Source organism: Molossus molossus, unplaced genomic scaffold (assembly GCF_014108415.1).
Source record: "Molossus molossus isolate mMolMol1 unplaced genomic scaffold, mMolMol1.p scaffold_m16_p_5, whole genome shotgun sequence".
Classification (NCBI taxonomy): Eukaryota; Metazoa; Chordata; class Mammalia; order Chiroptera; family Molossidae; genus Molossus; species Molossus molossus.
Genome location: NW_023425388.1, coordinates 47,981,465 through 47,999,201, shown reverse-complemented (window position 1 = coordinate 47,999,201; position 17,737 = coordinate 47,981,465). Strand labels below are relative to the sequence as shown.

The following is a 17,737-nucleotide window of genomic DNA, read 5'->3' as shown; positions in this document are numbered from 1 at the left end:
ATTAGTTATATTTATTAATTTTTACTGTTCAGAAATTTAAACTGAGAATTTTTTTTTAATCCTCACCCGAGGACAGTTTTGCACTTATCTTCAGATAGAGAGGGAGGGAGGGAGAAAGAGAGAGAGAGAGAGAGAGAGAGAGAGAGAGAAACATCGATGTGAGAGAGACACATCAAGTGGTTGCCACCCACATGACCCCAACCGGGGCTGGGGACAAACTGCAACTGAGGTACATGCCCTTAGTGGGAACCAAACCTGGGACTCTTGGGTCCGTGGGCTGACGCTCTAACCACTGAGTCAAACCGGCCAGGGCTAAACTGAGAACATTTTTATTTTTTATTATTTTAATGTACATTTTTTTTTTTTCTTTATTGATTTTAGAGAGAGAGGGAGGGAGAGAGAGAGATAGAAATATTAATGAGAGAGAACATCGCATGCCCCCCACTGGGCATGTGCCCTGACCAGGAATTGAACCGGCAACCTCTTGGTGCATGGGTCAACGCTCAACCACTGAGTCACACCAGCTAGCCAAGCTTAATGTATATTTTTTAAATATAAGTATCAAATTTACCATTTTAACCATTTTTAAGTGTATAGTTCAGTGGCATTGCATTCACATTGTTGTGCAATCATCACCACCATCCATCTGTAGAACTTTTCTCCTCTTGCAAAACTGAAACAATATCACCACACTCCTCCCTTCCCCCAGCCCCTGGCAACCAACATTCTACTTTGTGTCTCTATGAATTTGACTGCTAGGTGCCTCATATAAGTGAAACCATTCAACATTGTCCTTTGTGACTAGCTTATTTTATTTAGTATAACATCTTTAAGATTCTTCCATGTTATATCATGTGTCCAAATTTCCTTCCTTTTTAAGGCTAATATTTTATTGAATGTATATACCACACTTTGTTTATTCATTCATCTATTGATGAATATTTGGGTTGCTTCCAATATTTGGCTATTGTGAATAATGCTACTATGAACACAGGTATATGAATATCTCTTTGAGAATCTGTTTTCAATTCTCTCGGACGTATACCCAAAGTAGAATTGCTGGATAATGAATATGGTAGTTCTGTTTTTAATTTTTTTGAGGAACTACCATACTGTTTTCAGTAGGGGCTGCACAATTTAACATTCCTACCAATAGTGTGCAAGGGTTCTTAATTCTCCACATTTTTGCCAACATTTATTTATTTGTTTATTTTTAATAAAAGCCATCCTAATGAGTGCAAAGTAGTACAGTGATACCTCGGTTCTCGAACGCCTCGGATTTCGACCAAATCGGTATTCGACCAGGAGATTCGAGAAACTTTTGTCTTGGAATCCGAACAAATGTTTGGAACTCGAACTTCCGAGATGAGCCGAGTTGAGCCGAATGGCGTTCATTCGGCCCAGCGCGCCTTGCTTGCGTCATCAGTGTGAGTGCAGAGAGTGAGTCACGCTTTGTGGAGAGAGTCACGCTTTACACTGAATTTAACCCTTAGACATACTGTACACTTTTATTTCTTGTTGAGACTTATGTTTTTCTACATATTATATACAAATTAGGCCAGTAAATAGGCATTTTCTGGGGCTTGGAACGAATTAATCCAGTTTCCATTATTTCCTATTGGGTTTCATTGCTTCGGTTCTCGAACAATTTGGTTCTCGACCGTCCTCCTGGAACGAATTATGTTCGAGAACCGAGGTATCACTGTATTTTATTATGGTTTTGATTTGCATTTCTCTGATGACTAATGATGTTGAGCATCTTTTCATGTGCTAATTGGCCATTTATATATCTTCTTTGGAGAAATGTCTATTCAAGTCATTTGTCCATTTTTTAAAAATCAGATTTGTTGTTGTTGTTGTTGTTGTTGTTGTTTTGTAGGATCAAATTAAGACAAGTTTAAAACCTGAGATTACATAAGCACACATTCCATTGATACAAAGCAATAACATTATCCCATGTCCTGCAGTCTCTAGAAAATTCCACAGTATACTTGTGTGAGAATGTGGGCTAAAAAAGGCAAATTATATTGCTATTATTATGAAATATTTTTATTTTGTGGATGCCTCGAAAGAACCCCAAGTGATCCACAGGTCATACTTTGACACTCTTTAGTCAACATTTTTATGCTCGCCCTCAATTAAAAGAAGTCCATTGCAGGCCTGGCCATTTTGGCTCAGCAGTTAAAGCATCAGCCCCCGGACTAAAGAGTCAGGTTCGATTCCAGAGATTCCAGCCAAGGGCACGTACCTCAGTTGTGGTTCTCCGTTGGGGTCATGTGGGTGGCAACCAGTTGATGTGTCTCTCTCACATCGATATTGTTTTCTTTCTCTCTCTCCCTCCCACTCTGTCTGAAGATAAATGTAAAAATATCCTTGGTTGAGGATTTAAAAAAATAATAAAAGAAATCCATTGTACTGGCAAAATGAAATGCTGAATGTCTTAAAAAAACAATGTGAAAACTCAAACAAATTCCTATAGTAAGGTACAAATTCCAAGAATAGAATAAATCATTTTAATAAGAGATTTAAATTCCTGCAAAAATGATTTATCAATGATAAGCTTTAGATCTCCCAACACCTTGAGACACATTGCTTTTCTTTCTCTGAGAGTCAGAAAAACAATGGTAAATCTACCTCCTTTAATATACAAGAGTTGTAATGCATATTGGTACCCCTGATTTGTTTTATTTTTTTTTCTTTTATTTTTCAGTTGCAGTTGACATACCATATTATATGAGTTTTAGGTGTACAACATAGTGATTAGACATTTACATAACTTACAAAATGATCACCCAACAAGTCTGGTACCCATCTGACACCCTGCATACTTATTACAATATTATTGACTCTATTCCCTGTGCTGTACTTTACATCCCTATGACTCTTTTTTTTTTTTCCCTCGCCCGAGGACATTTTTCCATTTTTTGTTCAGGTAGAGTGGGAGGGAGAGAGAGGAACAGAGAGAGAGAGAGAAACATCGATGTGAAAGGAACACATCGAGTGGCTGCCACTCGCACAACCGACCAGGGCCGGGGACAAACTGCAACCGAGGTTCGCGCCCTTAGCGGGAACCGAACCCGGGTCTCTCAGGACCGCAGGCCGACGCTCTAACCGCTGAGCCAAACTGGCCAGGGCCCCTATGACTCTTCATTTCCTTTTAAAATATAACTTCAGTTTCCTAAAGCTATCTGGGGAGCCTTTGTGCCATTCAATATACCAAAATTGATAATTTTATAAGTATTTTAAATATTATATATTAATTTTATATAATATTGGTTTGGGGACCCCTTTTTGTCCCTTGACAAATGGTAAATTGGCATATTTGTTTTAATCTGCTCATGGAACTACGTTCACAAATTTAGAATATGGTATTATAAATCTTTAAACAAAACTTCCCCATCTAACCTTTATGTCCTGAGAATTTTACAAAGTTTCAAATGGCTATTTGAGGTTACAAAGCTGAGTAAAATGTCATATTTAATTTAGGAGAGATGAAAGCAATGTATAAATACTGCACTGTGACCTATTTTGCCTTAGCCTACATAATATATTTGAAAAGAATGACCACAGGATTTTGACACTAATATCACGGGAATTGAGATGAAAAATAGAGAGAGATTTAAATGGATATTCTGTATGTAAGGGAAATTTTGTTTTGACTATATATGAGAGAAAACATTCTTTAAAACAGAAAGGTTTCTTGTCCTTTTGCCAGCTGCCTTGAAAGATTAAGTGTGAAATCTATTCTTTGGCACTCTCTCTCTCTTAGAGTGGGAAAATTGTGGTCAATCTCCAGCTAATTTATCTTCTTAAGTCATAACTGAAAACCATAAATCGGATCTACATGCTGGTGAGATAAAAGAAATACCATCTAATTATGTGATTCAGGTTCTTTTTATTACTGACTTTGGCACAGTAAAACTAAACTTGAATTTGGGTACTCAGAAATGAATACAAGCATGTAATATATAAACTCAACCAAAATTTAATAATTTTGTTTAATTTTATTTGCATTTCTATTTTACCTTTAGTGCTATTTTTACATGAACCTTTATCTGTAGCATTATGAGTGCTATGAATATGTTATATAACTATATCCTTCTTTTAATTATCTTACTACTGTTTCTATCAAGAGTATTTTGAACTTGAACAGACCAATAACAACAAAGGAAATTGAAGATGTAATCAAGACTCTCCCAGCAAACAAAAGCCCAGGCCTGGATGGCTTCATGGGAGAGTTTTACCAAACATTCAAAGAACTAATAGCCATTCTCCTCAAACTATTTAAAAAAATTCAAGAAGAAGGAAGACTTCCAAACTCGTTTTATGAGGCCAGCATAGTTCTAATTCCAAAACTGTAAAAAGACACTACAAAGAAAGAAAAGTACAGGCCAATGTCCCTGATGAACATAGATGTCAAAATCCTGAACAAAATACTAGCAAATTGAATTCAGCAATACATCAAAAAAATTATTCACCATGACCAAGTGGGATTCATACCAGGGATGCAAGGCTGGTACAATATTTGAAAATCAATAAATGTGATACACCACATAAACAAAATGAAAGATGAAAACCACATGATCATATCAATAGATGCTGAAAAAGCATTTGACAAAATCCAGCACCCATTTCTGATAAAAATGCTCAGCAATTTGAGAATAGAGGGATCATATCTCAACATAATAAAGGCCATATATGAAAGACCTACAGCCAACATCATACTCAATGGACAAAAACTAAAAGCATTTCCCTTAAGAAGAGGAACAAGACAAGGATGCCCACTTTCGCCACTCTTATTTAACATAGTACTGGAAGTCTTAGCCACAGCAATCAGACATGAAGAAAAAATAAAAGGGATCCAAATTGGAAAGGAGGAAGTGGAACTGTCATTATTCGCAGATGACATATTATACATTGAAAACCCCAAAGACTCCATCAAAAATCTACTAGACTTAATAAATGAATTTGGCAAAGTAGGAGGATACAAAATTAACGTCAAGAAATCAATGGCATTCTTATACACCAATGATGAACTCACAGAAAGAGAAACTAAAAAAATCCCATTTACCATCGTGGCAAAAAAATTAAGATACCTAGTAATAAACTTAACCAAGGAAGTAAAGGACCTATTCACAGAAAACTACAGGTCATTGAAAAAAGAAAAAGAGGAAGATATAAAAAAGTGGAAGCACATACCTTGTTCATTAAAATATCCATACTACCCAAAGCAATCTATAGATTCAATGCAATTCCCATCAAAATACCAACAACATACTTCATAGAACTAGAACAAATTCTTCAAAAGTTCATATGGAACCAAAAAAGACCCCGAATAGCCACAGCAATCTTGAAAAAGAAGGACAGAGTAGGTGGGATCACAATACCGGATATCAGGTTATTCTACAAAACTACTGTAATCAAAACAGCCTGGTACTGGCACAAGAACAAGCACTTAGATCAATGGAATAGAACAGAGAACCCAGAAATGGACCCAAAACTTTGTGCTCAATTAATATTCAACAAAGGTGGCAAGAGCATACAATGGAGTAAAGACAGCCTCTTTAATAAATGGTACTGGGAAAATTGGACAGCTACATGCAAAAAAATGAAACTAGACACCATCAACTTACAACATACACAAAAATAAACTCAAAATGGATAAAAGACTTAAATGTCACTCATGAATCCATAAAAATCCTAGAAGAAAATGTAGGCAACAAAATTTCAGACATCATACGCAGCAGAATTTTCACTGATACATCACCTAAGGCAACAGAAACAAAGGAAAAAATGAACACATGGGACTACATCAAACTCAAAGCTTCTGCACAGAAAAAGAAACAACCACGAAAATGGAAAGGCAACCCACTCATTGGGAGAGCATAATTGCCAATGATACATCAGATAAGGGGTTAATTTCCAAAATATATAGAGTGCTCATACAGCTCAACAAAAGGAAGACAAAGAACCTAATTAAAAAATGGGCAGAGAAACTAAATAGACACCTCTCCAAACAGGACATACAAATGGCTAAGAGACATATGAAGAAATGCTCAACATCACTAATCATCAGAGATACAAATTAAAACAACAATGAGGTATCACCTCACACCTGTCAGAATGGCTGCCATCAACAAATCATCAAACAAGAAGTGTTAGCGAGGGTGTAGAGAAAAGGGGACTCTAGTACACTGCTGGTGGGAATGCAGACTGGTGCAGCCACTATGGAAAACAATATGGTTTTATCTCAAAAAATTAAAAATTGAATTGCTATTTGACCCAGTGATCCCACTTCTAGGAACATACCCTAAGAAGCCTGAAACACCAATCAGAAAGAATGTATGTACCCTCATGTTTGTAGCAGCACTATTTACAATAGCTAAGATCTGGAAACAGCCCAAATGTCCATCAGTAGACAAACGGGTAAAAAAGCAGTGGTACATATACACAATGGAGTACTATGCAGCTGTAAGAAAGAAAGATCTCTATCCTTTGAGACAACATAGAGGGACCTGGAAAGTATTATCCTAAATGAAACAAGCCAAACAGAGAAAGACAAGTATCATATGATCTTACTTATTTGTGGAATATAATGAACATAACAGTCTGAGGAATGGGGTAGACCCAGAGACATGGAAGTAGTGTACAGACTGACAATCCCCAAAAGAGGGGGTGGGGGGAAAGATAAACCACAGAACTTATATGCATGTATGCATAACCAATGGACATGGACAACAAAGCTGGGAACAGGGTGGGGAGGGATGGAGAGGAGGGTGTCAATGGGGGAAAACAGAAACATTGTAACAAAAATAAATTTTTTAAAAAAGAGTATTTTGAATCTTAGGGGAAAAGTTTCTACGTGACTTTAAAAAAAATTTTTTTTTACCTGTTACCTTTTGAAACTATTAATAATAAACAATACTGGTTTTATTGATTATGTAGGATTGTTCATTTATTTTAAGAATCTATTCTTTTTTTTCTTTTTTCAGATTGGAGATAAAACGTTCCAAGTCCTTGGTGATCTTTATAGTGAGGGAGATTGCACTTACCTGAAATGTTGTATTAATGGAGTTTCTAGTAAAACTAAACTAATTATCCTGGAAAACACAATATACCTATTTTCTGTGGTAAGCTCTCTTCCTTGTAATAATGCTTTAGTGTTCAGGAGAAAATTGCTCGACCGGAGGCAAAGAGATTAGAAAGATCCCACTTCCTTCAATCACTGCTGTGACCTTTTCTCTGTGTTCCTCTCCACTCTTTCTTTGCCGTGTTCCTGCCTTGTCTTGTACTCTTGTTCACACAGATTCTCACTGATAGACACATATCCATTTTCTTCCTTTAATTCTAAAATGTCCCTACACCCTTCTTGTCAGAGTATCTCTCTGTTTAGTGGACCTGTTCTCTCAGGGATTTGATGCCTTAATACTTGCCCCAACCACCATCCTCGTGGTACTTGGAATCCTGGCAACTGGGGAGGAGGTGGCCATTGGGAGAGGAGGTTGGACCCAGATGTTTCTTGTGGGTAAGGTATGTTAGTAGGAAGGTGTGTGGGGTTAGTGGTGCTCTCTTGGCAGATGGTTGAGGCAGGCTCCTCATGGATTTGGTTAGGAGTTTATAAAGAGACCTTAGTGTTTTGCATGGGCAGAAAAAAATGGATTATCAAATATACTGCGATCTCTTCAGAGTCTTCTCACATTTGGGAACCATCTTACAGATCACAATCCTTAGTGATGAAATGCCTTTAGTATTCAGATAATTAAACTACTGTATATCAAGGATGATCTCACTTTACCAGGCCTTCCTTCCCATAGTCAGTATGCAGTGACCATATGAGGGAAGAGGCAGTATGGGGAGTGGAGAAGAGCATAAGTTCGGGAATATGAAGCTGCTTTGATTCAAATTCTGGTCACACCACTGAGCAGCTGTGTGACCTTGGGCAAGTTAACCTCTCTGGGCTTCAGTTTCCCCATCTATAAACAGGAATAATAACTATAAGGTTACCTTATAAGGTTATTGTGATGATGATAATGCTATATAATTGTTAAGAACCGTTTCTGACTTAGACTGAGTACTCGATAGTGGGGTGCTACTAAAAATGACCTCCAGACAGTGGCTGTCTTTTACCAACAGTTATGTATATTAATTCCTCAGATCCCCTCTGGCACATGTATGCCCTTACTCCTGTCTAATGGAAAACCAGAACTCAGAAGGGTTTAGTAACTTGCTCAAGGTCACAAAGCTGGAATAGAACCCTGGTATTAAAGATGACTAGCATTTAACAGATAGCTGGAAAACAATCATTACGTCAGGTGTCTTAGCAAAATTTTAGGAATAAGATCTTGATTTCATTTCTGGTTTGTTTCTTATTATAGGAAGGAACTGTTCAGTTTGACATGCCAGTCCCCAAATACTTGTCTTCAGTGGGCTCAGAAGGAGCTCAGGGAGGTACCATAGCTCCCATGGCTGGAACCATTGAAAAGGTAATCATGTGAATATATGTAGAATAATGTCCAATAAGGCCCCAAAAATGTCTTTATTGAACTTGTCATATATAATATTTTTCTCCTCTCTAAATCTTGATCATTGGAAAGCATTCATTTCAAGAAATCAAGAGACTCTATGATATATTCAAGTTTTGTATTACAGTCTTCAATGAAAATACCCATTTACCTAATTTACGATAAACACATACATTTTGAAAATGCAAATTTCCATAATTAATTTAAATTGTCCTGTTATGATTAAAATAGAGTATTCACCAAGCATCATTTAAAGAAGCTGGATTTTTTTATTATATTTTTAAATGTTTATTTACTTATTTTTGTTACAGATGTTTCTCCTTTTCCCCCCATTGACATCCTCCTTCCAATCCCACCCCCCTCTCCCAGCATTATTGTCTATGTCCTTATTTACGCATACATGCATTTAAGTTCTGTGGTTTATCTCTTCCTTCCCCCATGTCTGCACCCCACTTCCATGTCTCTGGGTCTGTTTTGTTCCTTAGCTTGTTTTGTTCATTATATTCTACAGGTATGTGAGATCATATGATATTTGTCTTTCTCTGATTGACTTGTTTCGCTTAGGATAATACTCTCCACGTCCCTCCATGTCGTCTCAAAGGATAAGAGGTCTCTCTTTCTGACAGCTGCATAGTACTCCATTGTGTATATGTACCACAGCATTTTTATCCACTCATCTATTGATGGACACTTGGGCTGTTTCCAGATCTTAGCAATTGTAAATAGTGCTGCTATGAACATAAGGGTACATACATTCTTTCTGATTGGTGTTTTAGGCTTCTTCAAATATATTCCTAGAAGTGGGGTCACTGGGTCAAAATAGAGTATTCAGCAAGTATTATTTAAACGGGCTTTTTAAAAAAATAGCTGTTTTTATTGCTTTTAGAGAGAAAGGAAAGGAGAGGGAGAGAGAGGAGGAAATACCAGTGAGAGAGAGAAACATCGATTGGCTGCCTCCTGCACGCCCCATACTGGGGATCAAGCCCAAAACCCAGGCGTGTGCTCTGATCAGGAATTAAACCAGCAGCCTCAGCACTCAACCAACTCAGCCACACTGACCAGAGCAAACGGGCTGCTTTTTAATGTTAAATTTAAAAGCAAACAATTTATCATGAAATAATGACGTTTTCTCTAATGTACATAACTACATCAGCATTAAAATTTGAAAGGCTGGTATTAGGGAAGAACAACATGATTTTGTGTTCAGAACAGTATATATATTCAGAGTTGAGATCCATACTGATATACCCTCAAGTAGTAATAGATCAATAGTCTTCTTTTATATACTTGCATATATAGAGTCCCCTCAAATGCATTTAAGTCTTAAAAATCCAACTGTATATTCTTGGTAACCCCGAAAAAGGAAAGAAAAAAAAAACTATTTGTGAGTAGTTTGAGTGATTTCACCAAGCATTCCCCCCAGAAATGTTTGTATCAGGCAGTATGAGCCAGGAGACTGACCCACTCACTCTCAGTTCTATAGGGCTCCCGTGATGTGGGCATTTCTGCACAGTGTGTGCAACAGGGTCTTATGTTTAAAGATGCATGTTTTCCCCATATCTGGCCCCTAAACCCAGACCACTGATTTCATCTGACCCTAAAGCCTCACCTAGCACTGAGTGATTTGGGGGGCTTTCAAGGCTGTTCTCATTTTTCACAATTTTGATTCTGTACATTTTGACTCTAGAACCTAACTCCATTGTGTGATGTTTCCAAACTCTCCTTGATAACCCTGTTAACAAAAAAAACAGTGAGACCATAAGGGATATATGAGTTCACTTCTACACATATAAAGGAAAATGGGGATATTTGGGGGGGCGGTTTGCCAGTAAGTGTAATTCTCTCATGTGAACATTGTCTGTACCTTTCCTGCACTGGGCCATGAGAACTTGAAGCACTCCTAGACATCTTAAAAACGACAGATTCAGAGGCGAGGCCCTCTGCTCTGATTGCAGCGAAGACATTCAAGTACAGTAGTTTTTCCCTATTGGTGGTATGTCTTGTCTATACAGTCATGAAAAGACAGAAAGGTTTCAAGATATATGAGACATATTAATCTGATTCAAGGAAAACTAGATGCCTTGGGGGATGGGGATGGGGGACTAAGTAGTGCCTCCAGCTGATAACTGCACCAGCAGTGCCAGGCTGACCTGCAGGTCTCTGATTACACATCTGTCTGAGGCAGACAAGACAACCACATACTCATGCTTCTGCTGTGTACATTTACATACCAGCTCTGTGGATCATGAGGGACTTCTGTGTTTTCAAGTATTAACCTGTCACTCTGAACCTCTAGGTGTTTGTAAAAGCTGGAGACAGAGTAAAAGCTGGAGAAGCTCTAATGGTTATGATTGCCATGAAGATGGAGGTACGTGCAATCATGAGTTCACTTGCCAAGTAAACTTTGGGAGACAGCTTAATTGTTCTTTCCCCTTATTTAGTAAGTTAATACCATTTTAAATATTAAAAGCTACGGACTGATGAAGCATTAACTGCAGAAAACAAAACAAAACCATACTTCTCATTTTAATTTTGTGAAATTGCACCTGTCATTTGATTCTGACATTAATGAAGTTACCACTAGCTTAGATTCAGACAGTAACCCAACTGAATATTAGCTCTGGGTATTTTCCAAGACCAAACTCAGGATGCCAACTATTAGTATCAAAGTGAAAATCTCAATCGTATTCAATTAGCTGTATAGGTTTTTTAGGTGGTTGGAAATTATAGGCCGATAGTTCTCAGATCTGGCCGTATATTGTAGTCACCTGGGAGCTTTTAAAAACTACTTCCCCTCACCAGTTGAACTGGAATCTCCCAGAGAGGGGCCCAAAGGTCAGTTGCTTTTGAAAGCTTCCCAGGTGAGATTCTACATTGAAGCTTAAGAGTGGGTTACAGGTGTGTCAACCCCAAGCACACCATGAACATGTTATTTTCTCTGTGTTCTGTGACATGAAAGAGGTTGGGAAACGCTGATAGACAACAAGACATCAAAACAGCTGGCTTCAGTTTTCACCTTGAGTCTGACTTTGGTGTGTGCTTGGTCCTCCCTGGTATCACAGTGTTGCTTGTTGTGTCTTGTGTCTCTGCAGCACACCATACGGGCTCCCAAGGATGGCACGATCAAGAAAGTGTTCTTCAAAGAAGGTTCTCAGGCCAGCAGACACGTTCCCTTGGTCGAGTTTGAGTAAGAGGAATCTGACAAAAGGAAACGGACTATATTCCCATCAAAGAGACGGCCAATTAAACAGTGTCTGAAGTATAGCATCACTGCGCCAAAAACTGAAAGTGCCTTCTTGCTTTTCTTGGGGTCTGATAAGCAGCAGTTTCACTAAGAGTCTGTGATTATGTTAAAGCCCTTTCATATCTGAGAATCAGACACTTGGATCAGAAATAATCAGTTATGTTAAAATATTTCATACTAATAAAATTGAACTATACTTTTTTATTGGAAACTGATATGGCTTGTTTCCTGCCTCCAACTGTATACAATGTGGTGTCTTTTAGGAAGCTGGGCGTCAACTTTATCAGAAGAAAACGAGTGGAAAAGGTCATTTAACGAAATGAATTTTTTCCAAGTTACAATCATGATAAAAAAGGACAGTAACATGTTTCAGAGACAGATGACATAAAGCTAAACTCAACCAGGGTTTTGTTTCCACCAACTTATTAGGGAGTTTGCAGGCATGGGTGTCATTTATCATCTTTGCCATTAGAGAGTTTCCATCTAGACTGCCTCTGCCTCTGTTGCACTTTCTAAGACTGTACAAATAAAATATCTCTACAGTCTTGATTTTTAAAATAGACACCTGTATAGGGCACTTACCATGGTTGGAGCTCACAGTCCTGGACGTGCTGTGGGTGAGTCGGTGGTGAGGTGGTGAGCGGGGAGCGAACGTGAAAATCTGGGACATTGTACATGTCTGTGGGCTTGATAAACACCTCACTTAGGCTACACTAAATTTACTTAAAATTTTTCTTCAATAATTAACCTTCGCTTACTATAACATGTTTACTTTATAAACTTCAATTTTTAAAAATATGTTTGATTCTTTTGTAATAACAAAGAGCTTAAAACAAGCACAGGGACTTCCGGTCAAGATGGCAGCGTAGGTAAACGCGGTAACGTGTCCTCCCCCAATCACGTCAAAGTTACAACTAAACTACAGAACAACCATCATTCAAAACCGCCTGAAATCAAGCTGAATGGAAGTCCTACAACTACGGAATTAAAGAAGCAGCGGCATTGAGACTGGTAGGAGGGGCGGAGGCAGACAGGCTGGTCCCACACCCACGTGTGGCGGATAAAAATCAGGAGGACAGGTCCTCCCTGAGGACTGAGGGGTCCCTGTCCCACACCAGGTGCCCCGCTCAGGGTTCCAGTGCCAGGAAGAGAATACCCATCACTTCTGGCTGGAAAAACCAGTGGGAACTGAGGCTCAGGGAGGCTGAGGCGGCTGGAGCCCCAGGCAGCTCCTCTTAAAGGGCCTGCGCACGGACTTATTGGACTCACTCCCTCTAAGCTTGGAGGGGAGACATACAGGGAAGAACTGAGCTGTTCGGCATGGGAGCGAGGACTGGGAAGGGTCTTTCTGCGGGACAAACTTGCTATCAGAGGCCTTTGTTCCTTTGGTGAGCCCTTCCCTGGGGCAGCAGACAGCTGCCATATCTGGGACTCCAGCAACCTGGCTCACACTGGTAGCCCCACCCTGGTGATTCCCCGAGGCCCCACCCCAAACAACTTTCAGGCCCACCCAAGCTGTTGCCACTTGCTTAACCATAGGATTGGCCTGTCTTGGATCCTGCTTCAGGTTTTCCTAAATTCTTTCAAACAAGCAGCATCTGGTCGCAGCTAGCCCTATTCCTCTCATTAAGTAATACACTGAAACAAACACAGGGAGGCAGCTAAAATGAGGAGACATAAAAACAGGTCCCAAATGAAAGAACAGAACAAAACTCCAGGAAAAGAACTAAGCGAAATGGAGATAGCAAGCTAACAGATGCTGAGTTCAAAATACTGCTTATAAGGATGCTCAATGAACTTAGTGAGAACCTCAGTGAACTTAGTGAGAGGCTAAGAGCATAAAAAAGGACCAGTCAGAAATGAAGGAGGCATTAACTGAAATAAGGAATAATTTACACAGATTCAATAGTAGAGCATGTGAATCCAAGAAGCAAACCACTGATTTGGAATATAAGAAAGCAAAAAAACGCCCAATCAGAACAGCAAAAAAAAAAAGAATCCAAAAAATGAGGATAGTGTAAGGAGCCTCTGTGACAACTTCAAGTGTGCCAACATTCACATCATGAGGGTGCCAGAAGGAGAAGAGAGAGAACAAGAAATCGAAAACCTCTTTGAAACAATAATGGCAGAAAACTTTCCTAACTTGGTGAAGGAAACAGACATACAAGTCCAGGAAGCACAGAGAGTCCCAAACAAGATGAACCCCAAGAGGCCCACACCAAGACACATCATCATCAAAATGCAAAAGGTTCAAGACAAAGAGAGAATCTTAAAAGCAGCAAGAGAAAGGCAGCTAGTTACCTACAAGGGAGCCCCCATAAGACTGTCAGCTGATTTCTCAAAAGAAACTTTGCAGGCCAGAAGGCAAGAAATATTCAGAGTGATGAAAAGCAAGAACCTACAACCAAGATTACTCTATCCTGCAAAGCTGTCATTTAGAATCGATGGTCATATAAAGTTTCCCAGACAAGAAAAAGCTAAAGGAGTTCATCACCACCAAATCGTTATTATATGAAATGATGATGGGTCTTTTTGAAGGAAAAGATAAAATGTATGAACAAACAAAATGGCAATGAATACATATCTATCGACAATGGAATCTACAAACAAAATGAACAGGCAGAACAGAAACATTCTCATAGATACAGAGAACATTTTGTTGGTTGCCAGATGGGAAGGGAGGTGGGGGAATGGGTGAAAAAGGTGAAGGTATTAAAAAGTACAAATTCATTGCTAGACTGACAAACCTCAAAGGGAAAGAGGTTGGGGGGTGAGAAGAAATAAACCAAAGAACTTATATGCATAACCAACGGGCACAGACAATAGTGTGGGAAAAGGCGGGAGGGGGGCAGGAGTGGAGAGGAGGGGTCAATGGGGGAAAAATGAGGAACATCTGTAATACATTCAACAATAAAGATTTTTTTAAAAACATAAGCACATTATACAGCTGTACACAAATATTGTTTCTTTATATCCTTACTCTATAAGCCGTCTTTTTATTATCTAAGTTTATTTTTTTACCTTTTAAACTTTTTTTGTTCAAAACTAAGACAAAAACACACACTGGCCTAGGACTGCACAGGATCAGGGTCATGGAGATGTGCCTTCTGCATCCACATCGTCTGGTCCCACTGAAATGTCTTGGGGGCAGACACACTCAAGGAGCTGTCGTCCGTGGTAACAGTGCCTCTGGAACAACTGCCGAGGGACCTGCCCAAGGCTCTTCCTGAGGAGGGGCCACTCTTCAAAAATATGTTCGTGGTTTGTTTCTTCTTTTCATCATAGATTTGATTGTAAGTAGATAACCCATCATGAACATTCCCATTAATGAAAATCTTTCATTGCTGCGGTCCATGCTTTCAAACTTTTTAAAGAGCTTGATGCTAAACCTTTCACTAGGCATTTCCTTGGCGGTTGGGTCTTCTTTTTTCTTCTGCAGTATCCTTTGCCCTTGCCTCTTCTTCAGCTTTGCATTCCTCATTAGCTAATTCCCCAGGAACCACCTCCAGGAGCTCCTCGGTGTCCTCATCCACTCCCAGCTTCAAGTTGTTTGCCACCATGGCCACAGCCTTGTTGGTTTTTGCATCTTTACACTAGGATGCTACGATGGCTGTGTCACTAGGCAACAGGGATTTTTCAGCTCCATTACGATTTTATGGGACCACTGTCGTAGACATAATCCATCCTGACCAAACATCATTATGCAACACATAACTTTTAAAAAGAATATAGTGTACTATATAATTCTTTAAAAAGTAGAATAAATTAATAAAAGTTTAAGGCACTTACATATATAACACTATATTATTGATTGCTGATTTTGGAAGTCTGCAGTGGTATCTCCTGAAACATTTATTTCACTCAGTATTGTGATTTCAAAATTCATCCACATGGATGCTCTCAACCTGCTTATTTTGTTGTTACATAGTTTGCCAGTGTGTGCAATACCACAGTTACTGACCCCTTCTCCTGCTGAACAACTCAGATTATTTCCAGTGCTTTGCTATTGTGGGTAATGTGGCAACAAACATTCTTAGTGTTTGAGTGCATTTTTGCATCTATAAAAGTGGATATTAGGTCATAGGGTATGCAAATACTCAACCTAGTGAAATGATTTCAAAGTTTCTTAAAGGGGCTCTAGTACCAGATGAACTTTCCTGCTAAAAAAATAATTCAATGTAACCACTACTTGCAAGATAAAATCCAAACCTGCCATTTCTTGCCAGTTTCAATCTGGTCCCAAGCTAGAGTTCACACCTTTCTCTTAGAGCGTTCCCCCAAATCACCTCTTGTTCCAGGTGGACAGATCTGTTCCCATATGTGGAACACACCTTGCTCATTTTCTGCAGTGAATCCCTGCTCCTTTATTTCTAGTCTCCGACTTTCACCCCCCACCCCATTACTGCCCCTGGGTTCTTCTTCCTTTATGAAAGCTGCCTGATCACACCGGCTCACAGAACTCTGTACCTCAGCTCCTAAAGGACCTATTTTCTGCACCAGTCGGATGACATCAGTCTTCACCCCCACTCACATCTTAGGATATTGACTTTCATGTTGCCTTATTGGAAAAGCGAACATTTTAACCAAGCTGTGTAATCAGCTTTATTTGAGAACTCAGCATTTCTAATTTTAGTATCTGATACCTTTCTCATCACTTTCTTGACAATAGAATTGCTTCCTTGGCAGCCAGGAGACAGATTAATTTTGAACCTGATGTTTCCCACATAAATTTTGACATAATTATGTCTTATTTTTCCAATTAAATCATGGGCATCTTACAGTAGAGACCATTGTTTATATTTGTAGTCTCCACGACACATAAATAGTCTTATATATTCAGCAATAACTCATTCAGTAAATATTTACTACTTCAGTGGATGTGTGAAAATGCATATCTATTAGTAATAGCAACAAACAGAAAGAATCTAGACAAAAATGAGGAAATAATATTGAAAGGTTTCTCTTTCCCAATGAAAAGTGTGAAAAAAGTATCTGGCAGAGAGAGGCTTTCTACACTTATCCACACTGTGTACAATTACTTTTTTTCAAATGTATCCAAGTTCAATATTAATAGATAATATATTCTAACATATATGACTATACATATATAAACGTGTGTATGCACACATAGCCCTGGCCGGTTTGGCTCAGCGGTTAGAGTGTTGACCTGTGGTCCAGAGAGACCTGGGTTTGGTTCCCGCTAAGGGCACATACCTTGGTTCCACTCGATGTGTCCCTTTCATGTCAATGTTTCTATCTATCTATCTATCTATCTATCTATCTATCTATCTATCTATCTCTATCTCCCTCCCTCCCTCCCTCCCACTCTGTCTGAACAAAAAATGGAAAAATGTCCTTGGGTGAGGATAAACAAACAAACAAACAAAAAAGTGTGTATGCACACATATACATATGCATATATAGTCACACGCAGCAGAATGACATTTCAATCAAAAGAAGCATGCACAGTGGTGGTCCCATAAGATTATAATGGAGCTGAAAACTCCCTATCGCCCAGCTGTCTTTTTTTATTCCTTCTTTGTTGATTTTTAGAGAGAAAGGAAGGAAGAGGGAGAGAGAAATAGAAACATCAATGAGAGAGAAAACACTGATTGACTGCCTCCTGCATGCCCCCCACTGGGGATCGGGCCTACAACCTGGGCATATGCCCTGACCGGGAATCGAACTGGCGACCTCTTTGTGCACGGGTCAATGCTCAACCACTGAGCCACACCAGCTGGGCTCACCCAGCTGTGTTAATGGCAAAGCATTACTCATGTATCTGAGGTAATGCCAATGGAAACACACCTGCACTGCCAGTCACATAACAGTATAGCACATACAATTATGTACAGTACATAATACTTGATAAAACTAATAAACAACTGTTACTGCTTTCTGTTACTATAAACAACTATAGTTTTATTGTTACTTTAGAGAGTACTCTTTCTACTTATAAAAAAGTTTGCTT

The 17,737-nt window shown here is 39.0% G+C and overlaps 1 protein-coding gene across 1 annotated transcript in view; it reads left to right on the top strand.

Annotated features, from left to right (window-relative positions):
* The window catches only part of MCCC1 (methylcrotonoyl-CoA carboxylase 1), a 67,437-nt gene extending 55,498 nt beyond the window's left edge, over positions 1 to 11,939 (top strand). Inside the window, exons 16-19 of the mRNA XM_036243384.1 lie at positions 6,993 to 7,130; positions 8,376 to 8,483; positions 10,819 to 10,890; positions 11,615 to 11,939. Of these exons, the coding sequence (XP_036099277.1) occupies positions 6,993 to 7,130; positions 8,376 to 8,483; positions 10,819 to 10,890; positions 11,615 to 11,713 (417 nt within the window). The 3' untranslated portion in view covers positions 11,714 to 11,939. The remainder of the gene's footprint in view (positions 1 to 6,992; positions 7,131 to 8,375; positions 8,484 to 10,818; positions 10,891 to 11,614) is intronic.
* The last annotated feature ends 5,798 nt before the right edge of the window (positions 11,940 to 17,737 follow it).